At 35.3% G+C, this 12,967-nt stretch overlaps 2 protein-coding genes across 2 annotated transcripts; one reads left to right on the top strand and one right to left on the bottom strand.

Annotated features, from left to right (window-relative positions):
- Window positions 1-4,436: 4,436 nt before the first annotated feature.
- LOC116303105 (stAR-related lipid transfer protein 7, mitochondrial) lies at window positions 4,437-9,278 on the bottom strand. The gene is made up of 9 exons (XM_031712560.2): window positions 8,872-9,278; window positions 8,491-8,639; window positions 8,177-8,226; window positions 7,868-7,978; window positions 6,132-6,176; window positions 5,962-5,999; window positions 5,368-5,467; window positions 4,970-5,054; window positions 4,437-4,827 (listed from the first exon to the last, which is right to left on the bottom strand). The coding sequence occupies exons 1-9, from the start codon at window positions 9,276-9,278 to the stop codon at window positions 4,691-4,693; spliced, it is 1,122 nt and encodes a 373-aa protein (XP_031568420.1). The 3' UTR covers window positions 4,437-4,690.
- A 118-nt stretch (window positions 9,279-9,396) lies between these two features.
- Window positions 9,397-11,962, top strand: LOC116303104 (uncharacterized). Its single transcript, XM_031712559.2, has one exon. It carries the CDS (start codon window positions 10,412-10,414, stop codon window positions 11,711-11,713), a length of 1,302 nt encoding a protein of 433 aa, XP_031568419.1. The 5' UTR covers window positions 9,397-10,411; the 3' UTR covers window positions 11,714-11,962.
- The last annotated feature ends 1,005 nt before the right edge of the window (window positions 11,963-12,967 follow it).

The following is a 12,967-nucleotide window of genomic DNA, read 5'->3' as shown; positions in this document are numbered from 1 at the left end:
ATTGAAAACCATCACTTTTGTCTTTGTTATATTAACTGTTAAGCCTGATTGTTCACAAAATGCCTCTACTTTATCCCTACCCTAAACATGTAAGAGTACCCCCCCCCCCCCCCCCCCCCACGCCCGGGGGTATCACACTAGCTTATATACTTAGCGTATATTTGCATAATTGAATGTCATACGATTAAAATATTCACAAGGAAACATATAAGATAGAGATATTCGCTTACCGTGATGAATGTGCTACGAACCATAATGAACACGACACTAGAGAAAAACGTTTGCGCATGCGTGCACTTCAGCACGTTTTTTAATAACTTTGAAGAGTTTGAGTGAGAAAATAAATGTTTGTTTTCTCCAAGTACTATACAAAAAAGTTCGAGAGTATACTTTTGTCAGACCAAGATACTGTATTAACAATCACGATATGAAAGAATTAGCCTTACGTTTCAAGCATGGGCACTAAGTTTTGGCATTTTGTGAAGTCCAATTTATCAGGCATGTTTGAAAGTCAAATTTACTTATGTTTTGACTAATTTGCACGGATTCAGAGCATGCGCAGACGTTTTCCCCTCGTGTCAATGAACACCCTTTCCAGCTGCAAAATTGTTATGTTGGAAAGCTGTTTTTCTGCTTATAAGGTACTAAGGATGTTATTTTATTATACATTTACATAATCTTTCCCCAACAACACCAAAACCTAGGCTTTTTCCTATTAGTAAAACCTAGTTACACTTTACATTTCCACTGCCTGGCCATATCCCATCACTAGTTACAATATCCCATCACTACCAATATTTTTTACATCACCTCTAGGGTTTCTTATATTGTGCTGAAGAATCTTAATTATCATTATTTCATTATCATTATATCCCATCACTAGCATATACCGTCACTTGTATGTCAAATAACCAATATATCCCAACAATAGATTCTGCTAAATTTCTGAAGAGAAATTGCTAAAAACCAAAATGAAAAAGACCAATATTTTTTATTTTTTTATATTTCTATGAATAAATGTTACTGCAAACTTTTGTGACAGTCTGAAAACAATATAACAGAGAAGTTTTGCCAATGAACAATAATATCATCTAATATATCTTTTGAAATGTTAAAATTGGATAAAACTGCAGAGTACGATCAATAAATGAACCCTTCATGAATATTATAATGGATGGTATAGTAATTACTTTTAGTTCTTCAGTCAGTTTGACGTTTGAGTTCCAGGCGGAGTCTTAGCAAATAATAAGTCTCAAAAATAATAATTCTACTGATCTCCTGCGGTCAGCTTTTTCTGTTTTACACCAGTTCTTTCTTCAAGGACTTTCAAGACAGCTGCTGCTATGGTATTCTTTGCTTTATACTCTTTCAACTTAAAAAGAACAAGAAAAACAAACTGACACAGTCTATATTAAATGCGCATAAGGATACCTTCTGTAAGAAAGGCAAATTTCGAGGAAATGTTTAAAAATCTTGAGTTATATTCAAATGTCCCGTCAAATGCCTTAATTTTGCAAACAAAGGAGCTTTTACAAAAAGAAACCATATTGAAATCCCAGAGTTTGGGCTAGCTGTGGTTAAAGAAGCAGATCTATTTCCGGTTATTTGGACGGATTGATTGGCCTTCTAATTGGATAAAACGAGGTGGAAACTTGAAAAACCGGTTTTTTGGTTTGAGCGCCACGTTTAAAAATCCAAACCCCCAAAAACATCTTTCTTTTCTCTGTCTTTTCTATTCTAAAAGAAACAAAACTTCAATACAAAGGTTTACTTCGCACTGGCTGGACACAGCACTTCCTTCTTGCCATAGAAATTTTAGAAAACATGTTGTACATCAGTCCGTTCTCTTCACTTAGGCAAGACTCGTGCAAGAAGACGCACACAAAACAATACTGTTGGGAGACCAGAAAACAAAAGGTACTCTTATTTAAGACTGTTTGTGGTTACTATAATAGTTCTTTCTTTTCTGTACCGTTGGGGCTTTGCGTAATTTTATTCTAGAGGAGTTAGGACTAGAACAAGGCTCTTTCAATTTAAGCTTATAATGCTTTTAAGTAACAGCAACTAAAAAATGTTTTAAAAGCTATCAAACTTTCCGCTTTTTAAACTTCACTAGTTGTAAAGAGTTGTTTCAGTTCGATATTCTTAAACAAAAAATACTAAACTTTTATGTTCTAAGATAGAGCGTGCAGTTACGCACGTTCACCATTCATAATGTTATTGAGCACTAACAAAAACGTAGCAGCCATAAATACAAATGTCTTAGTAGAGTACAAACACTAAAAGTGTGCGACACTTTGCACTATTTAGTAGTAAAAGTTGTAAGTTTAAAGTTGTAAAAACTTAGTGATCTAAGGTTTTTTAAAAGATATGCAAAACTTCACTTTGAATTCTACCACATGACTTCAGCGAATGTTCTGAAAATAAACTTGTGTTTGATAATAGCTATACGAATCAACGAAAGAAGTATTTAGATTGTGAAAAGTGTTTCTAATTTTGAAAGGCTGGCTTATTTACCTTGTCTTTGACTGCGTCCATCTTGGGGGAGAAATACCACTAGAAAGTTTGACCAGCCTTTCTTTGGCAACTAGGATTGCATGGATTATTAGCATTACCATCAATCTGATAAAATTAAGTTAAAGCGAAATGGAGTGCTCGCACTAAACCCGTGAAACAAATACTAATTCTTAGTACCAGATTTTAGTATCAATTAGTATAAAAACGCAGATGATTGTTGAAAATCTTGCGCGCTGATTGGTCGAGAAAGAAAAGAAATCTCTTTGGATGATTTTATCTAGTAACTAAAATATTAGACAATATTAGAATATTAGCCTAAATTAGACAACGATAATGAAGCTAACTATATGCTTGTCAAAAAGGCTCTAAATATCAAAGACTGATGCATATTTGTATGAAAGGGAATATATGTACCATCTGTCCACGTCTTTAAAATACTCTATGTATATTCAAACGAATGCATTTCACTCATATTCATAAGGGCTATAACCAAAACAAATTGTGGTATACTTCATTTTTAGAAACGTATCATTGGAAAACGAATTTGTCAATGCTTCACCCACTAAGAGAGCCAAAATACATATTGTTGCTTGTTCTTTGCAAAAAAGTGTACGAGACTAATTTTTCAAAGTGTTTAACAATATCTTGGCTTTAAGATTGTGAAATAATAGTCTTCCAATAAATTAATGGTGAAAAAAATGAATTATCAACTAAGTACTTTGGTACATCATGATCACTATGTACTAAATAAAATAAAATTTTAAAAATCTCCTCAACTTGCAAAATATTAAAAACCGTTAAAAACCTCATTATTAATTCATGAAGGAAACAATAGAAATCATGACCATGAAGGATGCTTATATCTGATATAGATTCCTCTTCATTTGCATATACTTTAACTTGGATTTTCTCTATCAAACCTGGTTCATTTCGTAAAGAATTTTGTACAATATGAGAACATACATCGTGAGTTTTTTAAGCCATTTAATAAACTCGCAGATCATGTTTTATCGTGTCTAAAAACGCCTCGTGTTTTATACCCGATAAAACACTCCTGCTCGTTTATTAAACAGTACACATATTTTAACCTTTTGAGGCTTTCGAAGCAGTTATATTTTTGTTCTTTTAGCTTTTAATTCTTTTTTTTTTAATTTTATTTTTGTAGTGAAATTGTCAGCAAATAAAACAGTTTTAGAGTGATTATCAGGCCATCCTTGGAATGACCCAGGAGTAAAGTTCTGTCACTCGTTTCTTACTCGTTTTTCTAGGAGCAAGAAACAAGTGACAAAACTTTACCCCTGGGTTTCCAAGGAAGTCGAGTGCCATAATCTAGTGAGGTTTTTGTTATCAGAAATAAAACCTCCTTCATGGTCATGATTTCTATTGTTTCCTTCATGAATTATTAATGAGTTTTTTAAGTAGAGATTATTAATGAAGAGCCTCATCAAAGTCACGTTAGGGTTAGGCTTTCATCAAGGCTCTTGGTCTCTCTCACTAAACCCTTTTGTACCTACTGTGCATGGCAGTGATGAACAAACCAAAAGTTTGTGAATTATGCCTAAGTTTTTAAAGCAGTTTAATAAACTTGCAGATCATGTTTTATCAGGTCTAAAACCACTCGGCAACGCCCAGTGGTTTTACACTTATATAAAGTTCTCATCCTCAATAGTATTCTTCATGTAAATAATACTAGTGAAGAGAACTTTATGAGTTTTAAAGATCCATGTATGTGACATGTATGTTCACTCCAATTGGTTCAAAGGCTCATTAATTACACATGAGTTTAGGTATTGCATGCGAGGCATAGTGGTTAGATAGCTCAGTCTCTCACCAAGGCATTCCATTTCCAGTTCCATTCTCTGGGTTCCAACCTCAGTGGATTCCATTCTTTTCTTTATGACTGAGCCAAACACAATTGCTTCAATAAAAGATAAAAGTTTATTTGTCATATTTTATAACCTACATCTGTTTGACTAATGCCTCTACAAAGTAGTAGATTTATCACTTGTTAATACTCTCCCTATGTAATCTATTTACAGTTTTGAGACTTGAGTCTTAACTAATTTAAACATGCCATTGGCTGTTTACAGTAATCATAAAATGATCGCTGCCATTAGCCCTTTTGAATTATTTATATTATCTATAAGCCATTACAAAAATAGATCACACACTTTTAGAGGCTTGGTGGCTTGTAACTGGTGTCGCTAATACATTGCTTCTCAAATGAATGTTTTTTGCGGTAATATGTGTCTTGTTCATTTTGAATGTTACTAGCAGCAGCATGCAAAGTCTTGATGTACTCTGGAATACCTGAGAACATAACAGGATCATCCATTTGGTTAATTTCCTTTCTGATATGACATTTTAAGGCAATATAACTGGCTAGTGGTTGCTTCAATGGCAAATACTAATGCATAAAGGAAAAAAGGTGCACCATTACAAAGTCATGTACCTGATGCAGTAGCATAGTTTGTACACACTGATGGTATTGTCATCCTAGGGTTATCATAGCAGTGGAGTACGAAATCCATACCATTCTGTAAACAAACATCATTAGATCAAGAGTTAATCAATGCATAGTACTTCAAATCACATAGATTTCAATTTGATACATCATTTTATTGTACTGTTTGTGAACTCTTTAAATATTATTCCCCTAGGCCCAGTTGTATGAAGGGCAGATAAATCCTTATCCAGTGGGTTAGTTAACTGCTATCCAATAAATTTATCCACTGGATAAGATTTATCTGTAGGATAGTGTTTTCAACCCTTGCTACAACCAGGCCCACTCTGCAAAAGTGACTCTATATTCACATGTATGACTACAAAAGACTGACTTCATCAACACACCTCCTCAAACATCCTGTGGGGCTTAATAACCATCTGCGAAGCATATTCATTAACTCTGACATGATCTTGGGACTCTGGGTATTTTGGGTGATCTGTAGCCCTACAATAATATATTAACATGAAATCAATATCAACAAGGTAATTACATGTAAAAGCCATTTTAATCCCAATAACACCTTATATCTGAATGTTTCAACTATCAAAAATAGTCATCTTCACAGTGATATTGAGTGCAATAGCATCATTTTTGTTCCACAAAAACAATTATTTTTTGCAGCCCAAACCTTCAGTGCCTCAAAGGAACAGCAAGTCAACTGCATTTATTAACTATTGACCAACAGTAAGTTTTATAAAATTTATAGCATTGATACTGCTTGATTACACTATTATGCCATCACCTCATTACTTTCAAGGTTTGTCAATGACCTGGTGGCCAGGTTATCCACTTTTTAGATACAGTAAATGTGGATCCCCTGGTGAATAAGATCAATCAATTACTCTGTGAATGTCTTAGCACATAGTTTCTCATTGATTTTTCTCAAACCAGTGACTCTGACTTCACATTTATAGAGTTTCAATAGAATAACTTCTTACTTTGACATGAGCACTATTTTCTTTTCTTCCTCATCAACCTAAGTCAAATATAAAAATTTATCCATTAATGTATTTTAACATCTGTAATATTGTGAGTAAAAACATCTGAAGAACTTTACAAGTTTCCTTTTGGTAGGTTGATCAGAAGAATGTTTATTTAAAAATCATACCTTTGATCTTCGTATCATCACATAATCTCTGCTTCTTAGTGGATACTGAAAACAAAAAAGGCACAGATAGATAAATCGATCATCTTTATTTTAACACAGGCAATTCATCAGCTATTTGTTTACAACAATATAAAACTACAAACAAATAAAAGATGCTGTAAAATTTAAGAAACCGGCTAGGTGGCATTTTTATAAAAGCTATGGCGTCAGGCGTCCTTCAACAGATAATATGGGTATAACAATGATAAAAAAATTCTTGAAGAAACTCATCTGAGATTTAAAAAGGCTAAAGTGACATTTACATTGGTTTTACATGAGTTGTTTTGTTCGTTAGTGAGTTAGCGTAGGCGAGTCCGTTATGGCGTATAAAAAGTTTGCGTTTTGAAGTCTGGAGCTTAAGTGTCAAGTAATAAGTTTGGTAAATCACAAACTACTTTATGTAGTCTTAATATAGGGTTAGATATCTCTTAAGGTGATTTTAACGTGGGCGAGTTGGCAAACGCATGTTCAATGATTTTAAAATTCTTCAAACAATAATGAAAGTGCAAATTAACTGACAAGAATCTTAAGCGAATCGTAAACATTGGCATGGCTTCCAGTGATCTGACAACAAAGTATTTTGTGAATAAATCTGTTCTGATTATCACTCATTAATTAGAAAAGTTCTCAAGAACAAATAAAAAGGTAAAAAATATTGGAAAGAGAGGTTTGGATAGAAACAAAAAGCTAAAGAAATAGACAAAGTTTAAGTTTATATGTTAAGACTTCGTATTGAGTTTCCAAAGTTGAATGAAAATATTGCTGCCCAATTGACCGTTGTTTTGTTCATTAAAGTTTTCAGTGCCATTTTTTGTTTTCAATAAAGTATAAGATTAGCTAGTAGGTTTATGCTAAAACAATTATATTACTCATTCTCATTTTTCTATCAGTCAAATAGTCAATTTGATGCTATGCAACTCATTGACTATCTATTGACTCATAGAAAACTCGACCTAGTAATGTAAATGTTAAATTGTGCTTCCTATCAATCTCATACCCAGAGCCCACGTTCCTCATGGTGAGCACCTAGAAATGAGAGGCTCTGGTTGTAACCAATTTTTTGAGCATTTCTATTGGTCCGGGGAAAAAAGCAATAGAAAGAGTCGTTCCGGAAATAAAATGGGTAACAGACTCGAAAATATCAGGAAATAAGTGGATTTTTCGAGCACTAAATTGGCTTGGATCGAACTCAAAATTTGCTAGAATGTGGTACAATAATCAATCTTTTGCATACCCGAAATAGATGAGAAGGAGACTGGAGTTTAAGCAAATTTTCAAGAGGATTAGTGCGAGTCGCGTTGGCAGGTGATCACTCTTGCATTTGTCGTGATGATTTGAACTCAGATTTGAATTAGTACCCAGGGGAAAAATTGACTAAATAAACTTTAAGAAGGCAAAGGACAAATAATTAACTACTATATTCAAGCTAAAAATGTCAAAAATTGATTACCGTTTGTTCGAAGCAATTTGAATCCCTGAAGATCAAAGGGAACCGAAACATCAGCTTACCTGTGATTAAGGTATGCGCAGTTGAAATTTCCGGTCCAAAATTCATGGACTGGAAGCCAACCGAAAATCGGTTTTCAGTGCTGACCATGAGGAACATGGGCTCTGGGTACAAGATTGGGCTTCCTATAGGTTACATATAGGGTAACTATAGGTGACCAAATCCCCTCCTGATACCTTAAAGTACTTACAGGATACTTCATGATCCAATGAAGAACTTCACATTCACTTTCAGGATCTCTGTCTATTATCTCTAGTTTACCAGCATAATGATCCCATATTTTACGATACTCAGTATCAATCTAAGACAAATAAGTACAAACCAGCCTGGTTACTGTTATTCCAAGAGAACTTGAACAAGTCGTTCTTTCACTGATTGGCTTATGGTGTGGACAAAAAAGGAATGCCAAGAAAATTCATAACTTCCTTGGTCAATAGGTACTGTAATAGTCCAAATAAGTCTAAAACTCCTTCATGCAACATATCAATTCAAAATTTACCTGGATAGTGAAGAAAGATCTGGCATTTATATCAATGAACGAACCAAACACTAAAATAATGAAATAATAATAATCAATGTTATCCTATTTTTAAATAATGAAATAATGTCCTATTTTTACTTATTTTTTATTTTACAGCCATTTCAAAAAACGTTGTTGGTTGGAGATCTGAAATCTGAGACTGAATGGAATTGTGGAGATTAAAGTGTTTTCTCGATCAAAATACACTTAGTCAGGCAACTCCTTAACACAGGTCATCTCTCAATGTAGGCATATTTGTGTATAACTTGTTGTTGTTGTATATCATGCCATACCTTTATATTCATATATTCCAGTGTCCATTTGCCTTCTCAACACTGACATGTTCTCTTGTCTTGACAGTACTTCCCATTTAACCTTTTCAGCTTCTTCACTTTGCATTTTCTCTCCATTTTTATCATCTATTGTTAGATTTTTCGTACAACTACAAAAAGAAAACATTCTTATTAGATTCACTACTCCGCTATGAACTTGTATCATGAATAGCATTATATTGAGACATTGGAACATTATGGCTGTACACTGCAGCCTCATCTATTACATTTTGATTGGAAAGCCAATTTTATGTTAATGAAAAACATTGAAATGGTACTACTGTACCATTTTCATCCTAATTTTTATTTGTAGTAAAGAATCCTTATGATTTATGTATTCACTTTATGAGATCTTGATCTGTGATTCTTTCCTTGTACCAAAAGAAGCCCCCAGCACCAAGTAAGGCCACGTCTGAAGACTTTATGATATTGTGATCATCGATTTCTTTTACATTATCACGTGGTCGAGATTTGAGTCCATGATGGCGGTGATAGCTACGCCTTTTCATGTGTTTGCTGCTCTCGCGTTCAACTCTTACTTTCTCACAGAGCATATTTATAGCAGAGGATAAAACCTTTAAGTTCATTCTTGGAGGCAATGTGTTTGCTCCGTCAGGAAAGTTGGTAAATTTCATCAGGAGCTTGGAACTCAACACACTCGGATGCATTTGCTCCAAATTGACATTAGACCGAACTGCAAAGCAAAGTTGAGTCGATTTATGAAGAATGTATGTTCCTGTAGCAGCCATGGTAAATTTAAGTCTTCTTTAGGTTAATCTTTTCATTAAAGCGTATAAACTAAGTAGAGAAGGAGGCCAGAAACACACCACATTTGTACGTGAGCTGATCAACAAGAAAAGACAAGCAAAGTGCGTAAGTACGTGACGTAACACAAGTCTAGTCAAAGTACATAGGTCAAAGTCCGCAATAATATTGTTCACGTGAACGACACATGCATGAACAGCAAATATAACACAGGTAACCCAGTCCATTGGATTACAAGGAGAAGCCAAAGGCAATCCAACAATCCATGTTTTTTTTTTTTTACTTTCGATTAAAAGTGGTGAACCTGCCAGTGAACCTATGATGATATTATAAATCTTAGAAGATCTCGAATATAAATTTCGTAAAAATGACAGGGACGTTTAAATTTATTTATTTATTTATTTAAGGGCGCTCCTTGATAACAGCTGTTTGCTGACGAGCTTACCCTGGTAAAACATGTAATTATTATTATTATTATTATTTATTCATTCAAGAAATCGGCTTAGAAATATTTGCATCGAGACTGACAAGGAAATAAAACTGAACAATATTCAAATAGAGCCGATCGAAAACTTGAGATATGATAATAATAGTAGGTACACTTTGTTTTGAAAAGAAGACGCTGGAAATCCAACAATGAATTCTTGAAATTGTTTGATTAAATTAACTAAAATCACTACGTTACCTTTAATAGATAAATTACCAAGTATTACTTGTGTAAGTTTTTAAAACCGCAATAGTCAAGTGATTCCATTCTTTTGAGAAAAGTTGTTAATTTCAAGATAATACTTTCAGTTAAAGTTGTGAAACATATCAGGAGAAGCTGTGTTTGCCTTTTCCAACTGAGTGAATCTCAACGAGAGGTGTAGAAAAACAATGGGGAGACACAGGAGTCCTGAATTTTATAGTGCCTCAGATTATAGAAGGTGTGACTTAAGAGTCATTTCAGTTCTATGTGCGTCAACTATTAAGACGACACTGGTCGTTGGTTATTTTAACGGAGAATGCTCTAGAGATTTCCTGCTGCTTGATATCCTGAAAACCATTTTAAAAGTTTTAGCTCAGTCTAAGATTTTGACGGCAACTTCTAAGTGAGAACTGATTGCAAAACAAGGTCATGTCAACTATTGAACTGGAATGGACTTCATTTATACAACAAGACAATTTTCCAAAGAATGACGGCCAGTCAGTTTCAAAAGCCAGTAAAATTCTACCTAAAAGCATTAAGATGAAAAATAAGAAGAGAATATTTTCTCCTGTAAAAACTTGTCCACACAAAGGTGAGACTGATGGGGCACAAGTTTATCCGCAGCTCACAGAGAGGTGTTGGACGCAGGCAGACAACATGGTAGAGCAAATAGCAGCTACTGACGGTGAAAATCAACTGTCTCTTGCGGAATCATCGAAACCTTCTCTTAATACAATAAGGTGTGGTGACGACAACCTAAATCTCAAAGTATTAAAGACGACAAAAGCTGAAGAGAAAAACAAAGATGATCAAAAATGGACCAGTGATGTTATATTTGAAGCGGAGCAAATAGTGATGAAGTCGGAAATCGATAATATACAAGTAAATAAACCCCTTTTGAAAAAGAAAGAAGAGACGGATGAGGGAATTTTGAGAGAACCATTGGGTGAAGGAATGAAGGCGGAAATCCCGTCACTTGTGAATTTAGAAACATTCAGTGCGTCGCCTACACATAGTAAGTCTTGTAACTCTAGTGTTGAACGAAGAGGAATGTACTTCAGAAGCGAGGAAGACGTAAATTCAAAAACATCGTCAATAGTCAACGTAGCAAGAAAAATTAGTAGATCTACGAGCAGATCACTTAAGTCATTGAATAGTCTTAGACGTTTTGTTAAAATAAGTGACAAAAACGTTCCCATGTCAGTGAAGCAGCAACAAAGTGAAGAAGGAGCGTATGCCTTACTTAGAGCTGCAAAAAACGACAGTGTATTTCAGATACAGACACTTGTTACCCATGGGATTTCAACGGAAATTATAGACCAAAGAGGATGGACTCCCTTGACTATTGCTCTAGAAAACGAAAACATGAAATGCGCTGAAGTGTTGGTAGAAATGAACGCCAATGCCAATTTCGTGCATGCCAATGGGATGACAATCCTACATCATATCACTTCAACTGGGACGTACAAAGGGGTTAAGTTTCTTCTTCGTCATGGTGCTAATGTGAACGCAGAGAATTCTGAGGGGTGGCCACCAGTGCATTATGCTATAAAGCAACAACATCTCAAGTGTGCAGCCTTGCTGCTTGCTGCAGGGTGCGATTCACAAACCTACACTCACAAACGACTGAAGGAGTATGAAGAAGTGGTAAGACTTGCTACTATTGGCAAATGGAAGTATCATTGGCAGCAGAAGCTAGACATCGATATGAGCAATGAAATACGACTTTAAATAAATAACTTAGATAAAAATAAAAAACCGTCGAGATTGTTGACTGATACGCCGAACATAACTTTAAAACTAAATGCATGCATAGACCGGAAGTGAATTTGCACAGCTTTTGTTAACCTAATTAGCATACGGAGTTGCCGTCGGGCGCACGCGAACCTCGCGTCGCGGCGGTGAAACAAGTAGGTTTGGCGGGTAAACGAGAAATTCTTGTCTAATTTTTGCTATTCAAACAAATGCCTTTCTATAATAGCTGCCGGATGTTATGTGTTCTCCAGTGTATAAACTTGATATGAGAGTAAATATCTAGGCTTTTTCTACTTTTAAAATGTACTTTGGAGGATGTCTACTGGCGAGAGCGAACAAAACCAAGAACGATGTTCGTCGCTACTAAAATAACAGGGTAAGATAAACAGTTTTTTTTTACTATTTCCCCTGCGTGTTAAATTGATTCTCAGTTTATAAAGGGTTAAAGTACTTTCTTCCCCGTATAATTAAAACACTGAATTTAGGGACTGTGCCCCCCCCCCCCCCCCCCCCCCCCAATGATTACCATCCTTCAATTAGGAATGTCTTTATTTGAATACCTGTTGTCATGCTATTGCAAGTCCGGTGCTTACTCGTTCGATGTCCTCGTCTGCAACAAATGGTACTTCATAATAATGTTCAACAAAACCGTCCATTTCAGAGTCATCTGATTCCACATCAGAACTGTTTTCAGAAGAATCAGAGTCGTATTCGGAATCACTGGACAGGAATTCTGTACTACTATCACTGGAATTAATTCTTTCATCGCTAAACGTTTCAGCAAGAGCAGCAAAATTAAGGACACGTGCTACCAGCGCAGCTTTATTTTCTGTTAATACGTTTGGATTGTTCTGCTTTAGGTAGATCTTTAGTTGTTTGGCTGTGACTTGGTGTTCATCTTTCCAGTTAATGTTTGGAAGGGTGTTTCGTTCAGCTTTCCTTTTTTGAGCTTTCAATTCAAGATACTCAAGATGTTGCACAAAGCATTTGAGAGTGGTTTCATCAACCATCAATTTCTGGCACACCTCCTGCATTTCATTCACGTTGCTTTTATATACATTACGAATAAAACTTAAGGCGCCCCCCTCCGTCAAATGAGTGATTTTACTTTGAGCCCCCCCCCCCCCCCCCCCCCCCCCAATCTTAGCATCAATTTTATGTGATGCCCCCCCTCTGGTTTTTCAGCCCTCCTCCTGATAATTATTGCACAGTCCATTAGGAATGTAAGAG

Source organism: Actinia tenebrosa, unplaced genomic scaffold (assembly GCF_029948245.1).
Source record: "Actinia tenebrosa isolate PJP-AT-01 unplaced genomic scaffold, QUT_ActTen_1.0 PGA_scaffold12__29_contigs__length_12842862, whole genome shotgun sequence".
NCBI lineage: Eukaryota > Metazoa > Cnidaria > Anthozoa > Actiniaria > Actiniidae > Actinia > Actinia tenebrosa.
Note: the sequence above shows the minus strand (reverse complement) of the source record. Positions and strands in the feature narration are given on the sequence as shown.

Bases quoted from the DNA above. Each gene is read 5' to 3' on its own strand.
- LOC116303104 (XM_031712559.2), top strand. From the start codon at position 10,412: ATGTCAACTATTGAACTGGAATGGACTTCATTTATACAACAAGACAAT.
- LOC116303105 (XM_031712560.2), bottom strand. From the start codon at position 9,278: ATGGCTGCTACAGGAACATACATTCTTCATAAATCGACTCAACTTTGC. The intron at 6,177-7,867 runs GTAAGTACTTTA...TTTTGTTTTCAG, and splicing joins ATTGGATCATGAAGTATCCT to TATCCACTAAGAAGCAGAGA. The intron at 6,000-6,131 runs GTATGATTTTTA...TATTTGACTTAG, and splicing joins TGATGATACGAAGATCAAAG to GTTGATGAGGAAGAAAAGAA.